This window comes from Polypterus senegalus, chromosome 4, assembly GCF_016835505.1.
Source record: "Polypterus senegalus isolate Bchr_013 chromosome 4, ASM1683550v1, whole genome shotgun sequence".
Classification (NCBI taxonomy): domain Eukaryota; kingdom Metazoa; phylum Chordata; class Cladistia; order Polypteriformes; family Polypteridae; genus Polypterus; species Polypterus senegalus.
The window spans coordinates 217,387,492-217,406,103 of record NC_053157.1 but is presented as its reverse complement, the minus strand read 5'-3'; the positions used below and the strand labels follow the sequence as shown (position 1 = coordinate 217,406,103).

Below are 18,612 nucleotides of genomic sequence, written 5' to 3'. Positions count from 1 at the left end.
GCCCCGGTGCCTGATTATCCCGGGAACCCGACACTTCCGCCACACCAGGAAGTGCCGGGGAAGATTGTGTGGCGCCGGAGAGCTGCCAGGAAGGCAGCCGACACTTCCGCCACGCTGGGGCGTGGCCAAGGATGGCGGAAGCACCTGGGGCTCATCCGGGGCATTATTTAAGGGGCCGCCTCCCTCCAGTCATTGGTGGAAGTCGGGAGGCAGAAGGACTGAGCTGGAGAGCGGACAGGAGGCGGCCAGGACAAAGGCACAGAGACTGTGGGCCCTGGACTTTGGGGGATTCGGTGCAAGAGGCACTGGGGTTCGTGAGTGCACGTGATTATGGACATTGTTGTAAATAGTGTAAATAAACGGTGTGTGGGTGCAAAAATGATGTCCGTCTGTCTGTGCCGGGGCCAGCGTTCATATATATATATATATATATATATATATATATATATAGGTTTATAAAAGCACCACCCCATCATTAAAAAGTCACTCAACATAAGTTGTATAAATAGCCTGATCACTTGATCAGCATCTAGCTTCAAACGGGTCTTGCACTGGTGCCTCTGCACCTGCATGTCCTTCAAGAAAGGAGAGGTTATTTGCTCAGCTCTCTGTCACTCTGTGAGAGAATATTCCAAATACTGCATGCAGTAGTAATTCCCTGCGTCTTCTGGCTCAACTCCATTGATCGTCAATGTGTATTCAGTATCTGATCTGCTGCCACTGAAGCGACTAGGAGTATCATCTGCGAGGAATTCTGTCTCATAGATCAGGAGCTTAGGGGCTTCTCCAGGTCTCTGATGGTACCAGGATATTCCATTACTCATATCGCAGATTGCTGTACAGGTGAATGTGACACAGTCTCCAGCAATAACTGACATGGTTCTTGGAGTCTGGATTACTGAAATCTGACAGAAGGAGTCTGAAAAAGAGAAAGACAAAGTCATATAGTATTTATTACTTTGTACTTTATTACTATGTTACATTTAAAGCACATTTTTCTTATGTATTATTAAATCCATAATTAAACACCATCTTACCTTGATTGCATAATGCGAGAAAGATAAGGAAAAGGAGCAGTAGGGAAGTCATAGCTGCCTTGATTTCTGCTAACATTTATTTGAGATGAAGTTAAAAATCATGGCAGAGCTCTAAAATGCCGCCTGAAGACACAAAGTGTGTTAAGTATGCAAAGTAACTTCCTCCCATGAGCTCTAGTAAATTTATAAAACATTTTGAACTTCTGCAAATGGACCACCCTGCTGGGTGTTTTTGGATATGATCTCTGATAGACATGGGTATCGATCAGTGCTTGTATTATTGACTGCTGTATTTGATTTGATAGGATGTACAGTAGGTGGCCATGTAAATGTAATTTAAAACTTTATATTAAGTAAGAAATTTGGCTAGCCTTTATTCACATTGTTTCAACAAAATGTTTTACAAGCCAAAATGAAGTTGAGTGAAAGAAGGATGTAGAAACAGTTTACAACTGTCAACTATAAAGTGAGATTATAGTGGGGTGGGGTTGAAGTTACGTGGACAAATAAAAAAAACCAAGCATGTCTATGTATCTGGTATTTGGTATGGGATTCATGAAAGCAGTGCTAAATTTTGAGAAGTGCCATTTTTTTAGAATATAAACTGTAATGCATTTTATCACTGCATTACAAAATATACTCCAATAGAAGATGCACTGCAAAAGTTAACTCTGAATGTGTCCAACTGAGGGTAACTGGAAGATGAACAGAAATCAGCTTATCCACCTTAATAAAAGGAAAAGTGTCTATGAGTGCGTCTACCAATCTATGTGTCTGTGTGGTTGTTATGTCTTCTGTTATATGCCATTTCTTGGAGTCTGGTATCTCTGCAGCACGGTCCCTCTCATAACCCTAATCTTAATCCTAATGTAGCTAGGTGGAGTTATGGAGGTCAGCAGCTAGACTCTATTGGTGCCCATTGGAGACAATGCCACCTCCTTGGAGCTCCAAGGTAAACGCTGCAGGAGTCGTAAAAGCAGTGCTAATGTTTGTGATGTGCCACCTGTTGGAATTTAAATTGTGATACATTTTGTTACTAAACATATTGTAAAATCCATTCTAATAGATGGCGTACTACAAACATGAATGCAGAATATGTTGAGCTTTGTGTTAGTTACTTAGATTTCAATCGATCTTTGACACAGCTAGCACAACTAGTTTACTCATAACTTCACAATAATATTTACTCATAACTTCACAATAATTCACGCAGTTTGGTTAAACTAATATCTTTCATGCACTGCAGAAAACCAATGAGGCAAATGGGACAGACTGCACCCCCCATGTGCATGTGTGCCTTACTAATCACTAACCTCCTGCAGCTGAAAAGCACGCATCCAAGGAGAATGAGCCAGCCGTTCCATTGTTCATTTATTAAAAATGGGATCCGATTATCAAGCTGTGTACCTACCATACCACATGATGTTATTTACAATGAAAATATGGAAGAGGGTAATGGATAAAAGGCTGAGGATACAGATGAGGATAGGGGAGGAAGAGTTTAGATTTATACCAATAAATGATAAAACCAAATCATCAATGTGGATGCTTACATAATAGAGCCCTAGTGACATTGTAGCATAAAGTGGTGGACAGACGCATTCCTTAAAGAGGAAGTTGTGCTACGTCACCTTGCAGCAACCTGTCTTACGTTAGACGCCTGTATGAATAACCTTCCGTTATAGCAAAAAAGCTTTGTTAGCTTTTAACCCTTAGTAGCATGCAAGCAGTAAAATTTTCTTTCACAGGGTTCATAGCCAATCTCTGAAGTAATCCCACCTCCACATTGAATGCTTCAGTCACTCCTACCGCAGACCTCACCACTGTCACACTTCCCTCGTACATATCCTGTACAACTCTTACATCCTTCTCTGCCACTCCTGAATTCCTCATATAACACCACAACTCCGCTCGAGGCACCCTGTCATATGCTTTCTCCAGGCCCACAAAGACGCAATGCAACACCCTCTGGCCTTCTCTATACTGCTCCATCAACACCTTCAGAGGAAACATTGTATTTGTGGTGCTCTTTCTTGGCTTGAAACCATACTGCTGCTCACTAATTATTATCTCCCTTCTTAACCTAGCTTCAACTACTCTTTCCCCTAACTTCGTGCTGCGGCTCATCAGTATTATCCTCCTGGAATTACTGCACTCTGCACATCCCCCTTATTCTTAAAAATCGCTACCTGTACACTTCTTTTCCACTCCTTAGGCATCGTCTCACTTTTCAAGATTCCATTAAAAAATCTGGTTAAAAACTCCACTGCCATCTCTTCTGAACACCTCCATGCTTCCACAGGTATGTCACCTAGACCTTCAATTCTTCATCCTCTTCATAGCTGTCCTTACTTCCTCCTTGCTAATCTGTTGCACTTCCTGATTCACTATCTCCACATCATCCAACCTTCTCTCTCTCTCTCTCATTCTCTTTATTCATCAGCCTCACAAAGTACTCTTTCCATCTGCTCAACACACTCTCCTCACTTGTGAGTATGTTTCCATCTTTATCCTTTATCACCCTAACCTGCTGCACATCTTTCCCAGCTCAGTCCCTCTTTCTAGCCAATCGGTACAGGTCCTTTTCTCCCTCATTAGTGTCCAGCCTCTCATGCAACTCATCATACACCTTTTCTTTAGCCTTCGCCAGCTCTCTCTTCACCTTGAGCCTTATCTCCTTGTACTCTTGTCTACTTTCTGCATTTCTCTGACTATCCCACTTCTTGTTCGCCATCCTCTTCCTATACACTCTTCTGTATTTCCCCATTCCACCACCAGGTTTCCATTTCCTCCTTCCTCTGTCCAAATGTCATGTCAAGCACTCTCCTTGCTTCCTACTTCTGCTGTAGTTGTCCAGCTGTCTGGTAACTCTTCATTGCCACCCACTGTCTGTCTTACCTCCTCCCTAAACTCAACCTTTGCAGTTTTCCTTTTCCAGCTCCCACCAATTGATCCTGCCCTCACTTTCCTCCTCTTCTTGATCTCCAATCTCATCCTACTGACCACCATCCAAACTGGTTTGTGCCTCCCTTTGGGTTGGTTGCTGAAGGCATCTGCTATTAACTAAGTCAATATGTAAGACAGTGTGGCCCATGTGATGATCTGGGCCATTGTAACCACCTGCTGCAGAACATTGTGGGCTTACACAGTGCAGCTACCTTGCCATTCTATGATATGCTGGGCCATACTTATTCTGTACCTATAGGCTTTCCACTGTGCATCTGTAGGTAAGGATAAAGGGAGACATTGCTTTTTATCAGCCATCAGAAAAATTGAATATGCTGCTCAACTAATTTAACATAAAACTGAAGGACTGCGAGAGATAATCAGTGATGTGAGCCCCTTAAAACTTAAAGCACAAACCTCCACTAACATGATGAACATTATTTCTTTCTATGTGGACTTTCACTTCTTAGAGCTGGTTATGCCAACAAGGCATGTATAGGAGGACAAATATCCCCATGTTTCTTGACTAAGAGGTACTTTGTATAGCACCTCACGAGCACTGTCAGTATACTACATAGTGCAGTAATGTTGATATGACTAAAATAAAATCCATAGTCAGTTTTAAAAAATAATGACTTACTCAGTTTAAATATATCTTTCTATGTAATCTGTTTACAGTTTGAAAGGGTACTGTAAATATCATGTACAGGTATGCTATTCAAACTCAAAACCTTTTTTTTTAAACTTTTTTGTTTCTGCAGTCACTATTATATTACAGTATGGGTTAGAGTGTTACTGTGAACTGTTGGTCAGCAGCTTTTTAAATTATTCTTGTGTTTATGCTACTATTGCACTTAACTTACTTAACATAATAGTCCCCCCCCCACCCCCTCAATGCTTGTCATCCCAAAATATGATTTTGAAACATAATTCGCTATAGTGAATTGCAAGATGATGCTCTCTTCCCCTTCATCAAAGCTGTTTCTTCCTACAGATATGCAAAGGCTGTTCCCTTGAATGTTAAGTTATCTGCCCTAATTCTTATTACCCAGCCTTTAAGTTATCTGCCCAAATCTTTATTACTCAACCTTTAAGTTATCTGCCCAAATCTTTATTACCTAAACAGTCAATTTAAGGAAGAAAATAAACGGACAAAGCTCCCGCACCCAAACTGCTAAGGTCCAAGGGAGTTCACCCTGTAGGGAGTTGCTCGATTTCACTGATATGCTTTATCAAGCACATATAAAATAATGAACATAGAGTAAGTGCAAAACTAAATAAACAAAAAGAAGAAAAACATTTTTTAAGATTAATAAAACAGGAAAATGTATGTGAGTGTTAATACCATCCAGGAAAGCAAAGTACTGAATGGATAAAGTTAAAATCCAAACAAATGCAAGACACAAATTTCATACTTTGGAAGAAAGAAATGTAATTTGTCTAAAAACACATCACAATGTAACACTCTAAGGAAAAACGTGGATATTTTATGTACAGTGCCTATTAAAACTATTCAACCCCTTCGACATCTCAAATTTTAATATTATACAACACTGAATCACAGTGGATTGTATTTGGCTATATGGACACTGATCAACAGAAAGGATTATTTAATGTCAAAGTAAAAACAGATCACAAAATAATCTAAATTAATTACAAATATAAAACACAAAATAGTTGATTGCACAAGTATTCAACCCTTTCAAGGCCGTAGATGTATCTTTGGTAGCCATGACAGTCTTGAGACAGTGTGCTCAGGTCTCTATCAGCTTCACACATCTGCACAGTTTTCTGCATTCTTCCTTGTAAAACTGCTCAAGCTCTGTCAGGTTGCATAGGGATTGTGAGTGAATAGCCTTTTTCAGCTGCAATGTATCAGTTAGACTGAGATCTGGACTTAATCATTTCAGAACATTAACATTGTTTTTTTAAGCCTTTCCTCTGTAGTATTGACATTATGTTTGAAGTCGTTATCTTGCTGGAAAACAAATCTTCTCACAAGGCGCAGGTTTCTTGCAGACTGCATCAGGCTTTCCTTTTGGATGTTCCTGTATTTTGCTGCATTTATCTTACCCTCTACTCTCCCAAGTCTTTCAGGGCCTGCTGAACAGAAGCATCCCCACAGCCTGACGATGCCACCCCTGTGATTCAGGGTGGGAATCGTCTCCCACGTGTCTTCAGACAAACACTAGCTGAGGTAATATATGCATTTTGTGCCTTTGTCGACTCCCGTAAATCTGCACAGTGAATCTCATCTGATCTAACTTGTAACTCCTTTGGTGTCCTCATAGGTCACTTGGTGGCTTCACTCACTAGACTTGTTCTTGCATGGTCACTCCAATTTTATATATGGCCTGCTATTGGTAGATTTAGAGCTGTGCCACACTTCTTCTATTTCTTAGTGATTGATTTAATTGGATGCCCCATGACTTTCCTTTTCAATCACCATTTTTATGGAGTTGCTTGAAGTATTGTTTTGTCTTCATCGTGTAGGTTAGGCCACAATATGATACACTGGCACAGAAGAAAAAAATACTGCAATATTAGAAACAAAAAGCCTGTCGAATGAGGATAGAAATGTGATGGATTTTATCCCAAAGATGTCTATTTGTCATGTTAATATTTTCGTATGTTGTAAGATTCATCTTTGGTAATAAATGCTATTGCTAAATTAACATAAATATTTGTTTAGTTAAGAAAAAAATACTTTGCATTGATGTATAGAATAAATAAATAGATAATGAAAGATTCTGGTTTATTTACCTATAAACTAATATGTATTAGGAATACCACTTCTACTTTGCTATAGATCTGATATAAAAGCAAAAGAAATTAAGATTCAGTATTTATATAAAAATGGCAGGCTATAAGGGAAAATGGTATCATGCTTGTGGATAGTGATATTTGTAGGAATGGTATATAGTTTAATGTAGAAGTGTAATAAAAATAAAGAAGCCTGAAACATAAATGTCATAGACCAATAAATCTTTTTCCTTTTTTTTGTTGCATGTGACATATGGAAATCTTCTCTTCATTTGTGTGAATTGTACATATTTTTAATTTCACAAAAAGCTTAAAATTAAGCTTATGTGCCAGAACCTTTGCCATTTCAGAAGTTGCAGAATTTTGGAGACCTGGAGGAAACACTAATGATTGATTTTAATGATGCTATTTTTATTGCTAACTTTATGTTCCCATGTTTTTTTTCCTTCATGTACATCAGCATTTTTGAGTTGTTGACAATGACAACTGTTACTAATAACATAACATGACAGCAATGTGAAATGTCTACACATCACCATTTTAAAAGATGGCAGCAGCACATTATCTTGTGGCTAATCTTTGGTCTGAAAAACCTAAAACACAAACAAAGACTAGTATTCATGATGGAAAGGATAAGATTTTTACATTTACAAATTTGACATACTGTATTCTTTCATTTCTCTTTAGAGATTTGTTTTTGGAGATTGGTGTATTCATAAATATGCTCTGATCTCTATCTGACAAATAACTATTTTTTTTTATTTGTCTGCTGAAAGACTAATACTTCTCAGTTTTATATTGTTATTACTTCCTAGTTAATTCACATCTTCCACCCATTCGAATATTTTCTTTCATTTCAAATTCACAACACTTTTATTATGATTAAATTAAAAGCATTTTATGAAGATAATTTTCTCCCAGCACTAGGAAGCATCCAAAAAGGACAGAAAAATAAAAACTAAATACATGCACAAGACCAGGGGCCTCAGGTATAACACCTTGCGTAGAATTCACACTAAAACTTGGCGTATGGATAAAACTAAAAATGTGCATACTCACAGAAAAATTTAGATGCATCAAACTGTGCATAAGCAAAGTTTCACGCTCTTCCTCTTTCCTCTCTTCCAATGAGCGTGAATTTCAATGCACATGCATGCACCTACAGTCCCACCCTGACTCCGCCATGAAATTTGCATATTTTAATCTGACAGCTACAAGGATAATAAACCACTTAATCAAAATTTTCTATAACATTAAGAAGAACACGGGTGGCACAATGGCGTAGTGGGTAGCGCTGCTTAAAGTTGAAATGTTGACTTTAATCTCAAAACTTCCACATTGCAGTTAGGAGACCCGGAACACGGGTTGGTGTGGTGGGTATTGCGCTGCCTGCCGGTTAGAAGACCAGGGTCCTCTCTGTGTGGAATTTGCATGTTCTCCCCGTGTCTGCGTGGATTTCATCCGGGTACTCCGGTTTCCTCCCAAAGGCATTCAGGTTACATGCATTGGCGATTCTAAATTATCACTAGTGTGTGCGTGGTGTGTGTGTGTGTGCGCACCCTGCAGTGGGCTGGCACCCTACCCGGGGTTTGTTTCCTGCCTTGCGCCCTATGTTGGCTGAATTTAAGAAGAACACGCAAGGAAAGATCCAAGACTTCATTCTGGTCCTTGGAAATGACAGGCAGGAGATGGTAAAGGAGCTCCATCGCTATTACAAAAGACTCCAGAAACTCCTTATTGTCAACAAAAAGAAAAAGCTGCATAGATTACGAGAGAAAGCTGGACACTTAATAGCAAAACACAAAGAGCAACAGACCTGCATTGTTAATCTCTCCTCATACACACCAACTCAGAGATCTCAGTACTTACAAAGGGACTCTCATATTGTCCTGCAAAACCCATTGACATCATCAGACTCTGCAGTGATAGGGAAGAATTCTTCAGAAAACTCAGACTTAAAGAATTTTTCCACAAGAATGAAAATGGAGACACACAGGAACCAACAATAAGCAGTTACAACAACCCAACCAGTAAATCCACATGGACACCAGAAGCTGGCAGAAACTCCACCATGGACAATTACATAGACTGCTTCCAACAGAGAGTGAAAAAAGGGATCTTAAACAGGCAGCAAAATTGGATAGAATACGTTACTATTGATGAGCGGAAAGCCATACATTCACTAAGGGACAATACAGAAATCATTATCAAACCAGCAGACAAATGAGGTGCCTTAGTTATCATGAATACATCAGACTATATACAGGAGGCACAAAGACAATTGTCTAATACTATGCATTATTACAAACTAAAGGAAGACCCCACAGATCTCTACAAGAAGGAACAAAAATATATCATAAGTAGCTTTCCTCTTGATATCAGGGATCATGTAAACAGTTTAATTCCAGAGAATCCCAAAATGGGTTACTTCTACATGCTTGCTAAAATCCACAATGAAGGGAACCCAGGAAGGCCTATCATCTCAGGAATTGGCTCCCTTACAGAACATATTTCAGGTTGGGTGGAGCACATCCTTAAACCCCTCGCTCACAATACAACCTGCCACATCCAGGACACCACTAACTTCTTAAAAAACAGTCTGGTACAGGCCCCTTACCTGAGGGAACCTTACTGGGCACAATGGATATTGAGGCACTTTACAAAAACATCCCCCATGATTTGACATATTGGCATGTGAAACGTACCTCAAACAACATGATTCACCCACATAGTCAGTAATAGAAATGATAAAATTCACTCTGACACATAACTTATTATCATTTGGACAAGACTTCTGCTTGCAATAAATGGGGACTGCAATGGGCTGTTGGTTTGCACCTCACTTTGCAAACCTGTTTATGGCAAAATTGAAGGAAGATTTCATGTCAATGTGCATCTTAAAACCAATGTTGTATCTCCGTTACATGGATGACATCTTCCTAATCTGGACTGCCAGTGAGAAGGACCTCCTCTATTTTAATAATGAATATAATTCTTTTCACCCCAACATAAAGCTGAAGCTGAATTACTCAAAAACAGAAGTCAGCTTCCTTGACACCACCATTCAACTGAAAGACAACACCCTTGTAACTTCTGTATTTCACAAACCGTCAGACAAACGGACCCACCTGAGAAGTGATAGCTTCTACCCCAAGCATATAAGGAGCTCAATTATTTTCAGCCAAGCAATACGACACAACCATATTTGATCAGACCCGACAGACTGGGATAAACAACTGCTCAGACAAGATTTCTTCAGACAAGGCTATACCACCAAAACAACAGACACTAAGTAGGAAGAGCTACTGCCATACCCAGAGACAACCTTCTGCAATATAAAAACAAAGACAAGAACCGCAACCCCCTTGTTGTCACCAACAACCCACATCTTAAAGCACTTTGAAAAATTATAAAAGAACTTCAGCCAATGCTAAACAATAATGAAACACTGAAAAATGTATTTCCTGAACCTTCCTTCCTGGCATACAGATAACCACCAAACCTGCAACAACTAATTGTCCGAAGTTCCCTAAGTGAACCAACAGAAAATGACACATCTCCCTGCCCACATAAAATATGTAAAATGAGTGCTCACTTTTATAATACCGAGTGTGTAGTTATACCACACTGCTGACTTGAACATTGCATAAAGGAATAATTTTCCTGCAGATCATCTAATGTTGTCTACCTAATTCTCTCTAAGAAATGTCCTGACACTGTACTCTATGCGGGAGAAACTGAACAAACACTCCACTAAAGAATGAATTTACACAGGTTCCACATCAAGCATGGCAACACAGCTATTCCTGTAGCAGCCCACTTCAACAGCCATGGACTCTGTGAGAGTGACTTTAACTCTTTGAGGGCTGAAAATTTTTTCCAAAAAACTCAGTTTTCTGGAAAGCACACAAAGCAATGGTCTCACACATAAGTCAAGATAAAACGTCAGCTGCTATGTGCTGTGGCTGCTGTTGGTGCATGTTCAGCATCTCTGGCGGCAGTGGCTGCGTGGGGGCACCTCGTTGGTCAACAGGAATGCACAGTGAGCCGGCTGCCTGGCTGTCTTCACACAGCAGGTGCGTGGTGGTGACGGTTGCAGTCTGGCGCAATATGGTTTTTACCTCTTGTCATCATAAGTGGTGGTCCTCCCAGGAAAACACTGCTGTAGGTGCATCAGCTACACAAAAGTGTTCAGCACCACGATCAGCTGGGGACCGATCGAGATGATGCTGGTACCTCACTTTCATTTTTGATATCCATCTCCAGATCACTTGCATCAAACTCTGAGTCCAACAGGTCAGAGTCCTATTCAACAAAATTTTGTAAAACGTCCATGGAGTATTTTGCTTTGCACATTCGCTTTGGTCTCTCGCCAGATGTCGGTGCCATTTTAGAGGTTGTATACTCTTCGCTACTCGTGCATGTGTAGGTAATCGAGATTCAATCATCAAGGCTATGTAACTTTCCTTCTAGCAAAGAGAGTCAAACTAAAACATAAGGGTGAGTTTTGTTGCAGTTTATAGCTGATTATCGTCCTCTACTCCTGAATTTTGACAAAAGTCAACATCAGCCCTAAAAGAGTTAAAGTCATAGTGCCTATGGGCAACTTCAGATCACAGCAAGAGATAAAACAATGGAAAATTAAACTCATGCTAAATTTTAACACATTACAACATGGTTTAAATAGAGACAAGAGTTTTATGGCCAGATATGAGGATTGTTTGCATCTCTCGGACTGACACAGACAACCTGTCTACAGACCCACATTGTATTGAAAAATTTGTCAGAAACTTCAAAAGATTTTGTTGGACAGTTATCTTATCCAAAGATCTTGACCATACATTGTTCTCCTCTCTTGCTAGATGAATCTTAGCCTGAGGAGGTCTATTCATTTTTTACATTTAAGATGTCTCACTTAAAGGTTTTCCAATGTTGTATCTGTCCTATTGTTCCTAGTTGGATGGAATAATTTATTGCAGCAGCAGCACCATTTCTGTCAAACGTACCAACCCTCAATTCTTTTCTCAGTTCCTTTCTCCAGATAACCAATTGCCACACCATAAGCGTCTGTAATAAATGTAAAACCAGCTATAGGCTTAGAATGCTGATTCTTCAAAACATTCAAGGAACATTGAAAAATCTTTGTTATACATGTTAAATTATTTCAACCATCCTGGGTCATGGCAGTCCCAGCAAGTCCAAAGCGCAAGGCAGGTACAGTCCCTGGATGGGGTCCCAGCTCATCGCTACTACTGCACCACCTTGTCCTGACATGTTTAATTATTAACAGTATACAGTATTTAAATGAAGTTAACAATTTATCTGTAAAATGTAATATACATTAATGCATTTCATCATAAAAATGACATCAAGTATCCTACTTTTCTAACAGCGCACAGGTCCAAGGGGATAGCTCTTGGAAATCTAAATCGATTTTGAAGCCAGTCATCATCATCTCTAAATGCATGCTCTCTTTTAATTCTTCCATTGTGATGTCTACTAACAATGCTAAAGCAGCTATAGTAGTTGGAATAGTCTGGTCATTCTATGCACCATTTTATTGTTACAGAATGATTAAAATCAAGTGTCTTATATTTGTAAACAATATGCAATTAGTTTCATTGTATTTGATAAAATCCATGTCATGGATGCAAATCTAAAAAAGAAAGGTAAATGACAAAGAAACAGTCGCACTGTTTTGACACTGGGTGCTGCCAATTTGCAAAACCGAGCAGAAAATGTGCGAATGCTTTGCTGTGAGGCTGGCATATAAAATGTGCATGGCTTGAGGAGCAGAACTGACAAGGTAGTCTTCTCCGAAGTTCTGCCTGTGCCACGCGCCAGTCCAGGTAAGATTGAGGAGATTAGAAGGCTTAACGCGTGGCTCAAATCTTGGTGCAGGGTAGAAGGGTATAGGTTTATGGGGCATTGGGACTCCTTTTGGAACAGATGGGACCTGTTCCGCCGTGACGGGTTACATCTGAACCGGAGGGGCACCAATGTATTGGGGAGGCCTATGTGTAGGCTAGTCGAGGATTGTTTAAACTAGGGAATGGGGGGGCAGGGAGTTTAGGACAGGCCATGTTTAGATCTATACATGGAAGAACAAACAATGGTGTAGAAATAAGAATGCATAGTAATGTAAATTTTAAGCAAACACGTAAAGATAGAAGGATTAACACATTAAAAATATGCCTTAATGCTAGAAGTATCAAAAATAAGGTAAGTGAGTTGGAGTTGTATGTAGCAGAGCACAATTATGATATTATAGCAATAACGGAAACCTGGCTAAATAACAAAGATGGGGATGAGTGTAACATAGAGGGATACACATTTTTAGGAAGGATAGACAGAACAGAAAAGGAGGTGGGGTTGCTGTTTATGCCAAACAGGAATTAAATGTAAGTCATCTTCAGTTGGATGATGAGCCCCATCTTAGTGAGGACATGTGGCTTCGCCTGGAAAATATTAGGGAAAAGGGTCTCATTTTAGGAGTGTGTTATAGACCACCCAATTCAGACAGTAATTTCAACACACATCTTTTAGTAATATCAAAAGGCAAGTTTACAGGGGATATTATAGTCATGGGGACTTTAATTATCCAAATATTAACTGGGATAACCTTACAGATGGAGGAGCACAAGAGCAGGAGTTTTAGAAGTAATCGCGACTGTTTTTAACACAGCATGTTAAAGCACTAACAAGGGGTGAAGCCTATCTGGATTTAGTATTCTGTAATAATCAGGATAGAATTGAGGGTGTAGAGGTGATTGAACCACTAGGGTCAAGTGACCATAATGTAATACAATTCTCAGTATTTTGTAAGAGTACAGATGCAAAGACTAAAATTGTTAAGTTGAACTTTAGTAGGGCTAATTTTGAGCAGATGCGACAAAGTCTAAGTAGGATAGACTGGGATAAGCTTTTAAATGTGGAGACAGTCGAGGAGCAGTGGAACAGGTTTAAAAATGTTTTACATGTAATGCAGGACAGATACATACCTAAATTTGGAAGTAATAGGAAACTAAAAAACTCCACGATGGATTAATAAAGATTTAAAAAAGAAGTTGCAAAGGAAAAAACTGCTGTATAAGGCATATAAGACTAATGACTGCAAAGAGAACCGTAGCGCGTATGAGAAATGAGGGCAACCATTAAGAAGGATATCAGAGAGGCTAAAAGACAGTTGGAGAGGAATATAGCAGATAAGGCGAAAGAAGACCCCAAGAGATTCTTTCAGTATTTTAGTAGTAAAAGAACAGTTAAGGAGGAGGTCAAGTTCATCAGGAATAGTAAAAGGGAATTAAAAGATACAGACAATGAAATAGCAGATGCCCTAAACTTACATTTTTCTGAGGTGTTTACAAGTGAGCAAGTGGATAACCTGCCAGAGGTAAACAACTACTAAGGAGGTACTGAGGGATTTGGAAATTGTAGAGGGAGAAGTGCTGCTCAGATTAAATAAGATGAAATCAAACAAATCACCAGGCCCAGATAATATTTATCCTCGTGTTCTTAAGGAGGCTAGTGAGTACATATATAAACCCTTGACACATATTTTTAGGAAGTCACTGTGCACTGGAGAGATTCCAAAGGACTGGAAAATGGCAAATATCATCCCATTATATAAAAAGGGTGACAGGGCAGATCCAAGCAACTATAGGCCAGTAAGCTTAACAAGCATCACAGGAAAATTAATGGAAGGAATTATTAAGGATAAGATTGAGCAACACATGACAAGGACAGGAGTTATTCTGAACAGTCAGCATGGGTTCAGAAGAGGGAGGTCGTGTTTTACTAACATGTTGGAATTCTATGAGGAGGCAACAAAAGGATACGATCAAAGTGGAGCTTATGATATTATTTATCTGGACTTTCAGAAAGCATTTGATAAGGTGCCACATGAGAGGTTGGGCATCAAGTTAAAAGAAGTGGGAATTCAGGGTGATGTTTTTAGATGGGTGCAGAATTGGCTCAGACACAGGAAGCAGAGGGTGATGGTGCGAGGAACCTCATCAGAACTGGCGATGTTAAGAGTGGTGTTCCACAGGGGTCAGTGCTAGGGCGCTGCTATTTTTAATATATATAAATGATTTAGATAGGAATATAAGTAACAAGCTGGTTAAGTTTGCAGATGATACCAAGATAGGTGGATTAGCAGATAATTTGGAATCCGTTATATCATTACAGAAGGACTTGGATAGCATACAGGCTTGGGCAGATTTGTGGCAGATGAAATTTAATGTCAGTAAATGTAAAGTATTACACATAGGAAGTAAAAATATTAGGTTTGAATACACAATGGGGTCGAAAATCGAGAGTACACCTTATGAGAAGGATTTAGGAGTCATAGTGGACTCCAAGCTATCAACTTCCAAACAGTGTTCAGAAGCCATTAAGAAGGCTAACAGAATGTTAGGTTATATAGCACGATCTGTGGAGTACAAGTCCAAGGAGGTTATGCTCAACCTTTATAATGCACTGGTGAGGCCTCATCTTGAGTACTGTGTGCAGTTTTGGTCTCCAGGCTACAAAAAGGACATAGCAGCACTAGAAAAGGTCCAGAGAAGAGCGACTAGGCTGATTCCAGGTCTACAGGGGTTGAATTATGAGGAAAGATTAAAAGAGCTGAGCCTTTACAGTTTAAGCAAAAGAAGATTAAGAGGTGACATGATTGAAGTGTTTAAAATTATGAAGGGAATTAGTCCAGTGGATCGAGACTTGTATTTTAAAATGAGCTCATCAAGAACACGGGGACACAGTTGGAAACTTGTTAAGGGTAAATTTCGCACAAACATTAGGAAGTTTTTCTTTACACAAAGAACGATAGACACTTGGAATAAGCTACCAAGTAGTGTGGTAGACAGTAAGACGTTAGGGACTTTCAAAACTCGACTTGATGTTTTCTTGGAGGAAGCAAGTGGATAGGACTGGCGAGCTTTGTTGGGCTGAATGGCCTGTTCTCGTCTAGATTGTTCTAATTCTAATTCTAATTCTAATTCACGCAAAGTTTAGTTTTTATGCATCTATAATGTGAAAATGGAAGCAGGCGTACGCAACATTTTTGTGTGTGCACACCATTTAAACATGAGGCCCCAGGAGATGAGAAAAATATGTTGTTTAAATAACTAGCTGGTTTTGAGCAAAAAGATAAACCATACGGCCAAAACCAGCATGTAAACCAAACTCATTCTCAAAAGAACCATGCAAAAAGTTCAGGTCTCCCTAAAAAAGGTTTTGTAATACTCAAATTTACTGAAAAGATTATTAGAACCTAATAACATTAGAAATCTGACAAATGACAGGAAACCATTCAGTCCATTTGTTGCTTGTCTGTATAGCTGATAGCTATGTACACTTTCCCAATATCTCATCTAGATACCACTTAGAAGTTGTCAAAGTTCCTGCTTTCTACTCCATGTCTCAGAAGTTTCTTTGTGTAAAGAAGTGATTCCTTGTTTTTATAATCCAGAAAGCTGCATAGAGAATATATCAAACTGCCATCCTGTATAGGCAGGGAGTGACCAGAGGGAAAAGGGCATAGCAGTTCTAAACAATATGGCTGTGGCCATGCATAAACACACAAAAAATAGTTGTACAAAATATGTAGAGTGGGAATGGTATAAAGTATGATCTAATACCCACATTTATAACAGCTAGCACAGGACAATTGGCAAAACCCCAATGATCTAATTCTAAGTTGGGCGAAGAAAAGTTAACAATATTTTGCAAGAGTAGTAAACATTATATGACCAAAAGTATTTGAGCCTTTCCCAAAAAACTGTTTTCAGGTGTTTCAACCACACTTATTATTAACAGGTGCATCAGATTAGCACATAGCCGTGCAATTTCTATTGACAGACATTGGAAGTAGAATGGGTCACACTTAAAGAGCTCTGTGACTTTAAACATGGCACTGTCTTTAGGATGGTACCTTTGTCTGGAAATTTCTGCTGTGCTATATTTACCCCAGTTAACTATATGTGCTATAATTGAGAAGTGCAAACATTGAATAGCAAAAATAGCTCAGCCATGAAATGGTAGACTCAGAGAGTTGGGCCAAAGAGTGCTGAAGCTCAAAGCTCGTAAAAATCTTCAATTCTCTGTTGCTACACTCACAACAGGGCTCAACGCTACTACCTCTGGAAATAACATCAGCTCTAGAACTGTGTGTTAGGAGCTTCAGAAAATGGGTTTTCGATGCCCAAGCAGTATGTGTAATGCCAAGTGACACCTGAAGTGGTGTAAAGCATGATGCCATTGGACTCAGAAGCAGTATAGACATGTTCTCTGGGGTGATTAATCACGCTTCACTATCTGGAAGTCTATTGGACCAACCTGGGTTTGGTTGATGCCAATAGAACACTACCTTCTAGACTGAATAATGCCTACTGTAAATTTTAGTGGAAGATGGATAATGATGTGGGTTTGTTTTTAAATGTTTTGGCTAGGCTTTTATGTTCAGAGAAGGGCACTGTTAATACTACAGCATAAACAGACATTAAAGTTGACTGTGCACTTAAAATGTTGTGGTAACATTTTGTGGAGGACTCTTTTCAGTTCCAGCAATACTCCGTCAGGTCCATAAAGACATGGAGGAACTTGACTGGCCTGCACAGAACCCTGGCCCCAAATCTACTGAACATGTCTGGGATGAATTGGAATGCCTATTGCAAGCCAGGTAATTTCTTCCAACATCAGTACCGAGTGTCAAAAATGCTCTTTTGGATAAATGAGTACAAATACCTACAGTATATACACTTTCCAAAACATTTTGGAAAGTCTTCCCAGAACACTGAAGGCTGTTATAGCCTCAGATAACTCAGTTTCAATGGTCATACTTCTATAATTGGTTGTCCAAGAAACACATGTGATCAGGTGTCCACATACTTTTTAACTATAGTTGCCTACCCGGATAATGTAAAGAGTTGGACCTTCACATTACATCAGTAATATGATTGGAGAGAGGCTCAAGTGGGGTAAAACATTAATTTTGATTGATGTAATTTGAATAGGAAGAGACAAAAAAGGCAAGCACCAATGGGGACCTGTATAAATCATATGAGGATATGCTAGAACCACTGCAAAAAACAAAAACTAAGCAAGTGAAAAGGATTTACATCGTGACATTAAATCTTGTTTTTCTTATTTGTATTTATGATTATTTAGTCTATTTAATGTTTACTAAATAAAAGCAAAACAATTCCCATTTAAAGATTGTTTTGTCTAATTTGTGCATATGCATTTTTTTGCAGTGTAATAATGTTATTTTGATTTGGGCTGACAGTTTTATTAATAACCTTGTGAAGATGAAGCACTAAAACTGTTACAAAAAACTTTATGTCTGCATTCATGAGAGAGAAGGGTCTACAATTCTGACACAATATAGTGTACAGGGTGCGTTTTAGTAGTGGAGTATTAAGTGTGACACTCAGAGTAAGATGGAAAAGACAGCAAGAAATGAATGAGTGAAGCATTTAAATTAAAGGTAATAGTAAATGCTCTGAAATAGGTTTAATGTCCATCAATGCCAGGAGCTTTGCCCTTATTCATGATAAAGAGTACTAAATGTGACTCTTTAAGAAAATGTAGGACATCTGGTGAATAGGCCTTTTGCTATACATCAAAGGAAGGTGAAAGTTAGATTATAAAATCTGTGTGTAAGTTTATTCTGCTGAAAGTCATTTTAGAGTAATATTAATGAAATTCAGGGTAACCATGAAATATTCCACTTTTAATTTAAGAAATTGTGGCAAACGATTCAAACTTGTATAAATGAAATATGAAGTAACATTCAAAACATGTAGATGCAGAATAAATTTTATTTTACTTTTATGTAATTGAAATTCATCCTTTACATATATTG

General features: G+C 39.0%; 1 gene segment (V, D, J or C); it reads right to left on the bottom strand.

The window, feature by feature from the left end:
- Positions 1 to 475: 475 nt before the first annotated feature.
- Positions 476 to 1,131, bottom strand: LOC120528662. The segment is given in 2 exon segments: positions 476 to 919; positions 1,038 to 1,131. Coding segments are annotated over 2 exon segments (384 nt in total).
- Positions 1,132 to 18,612: the final 17,481 nt, after the last annotated feature.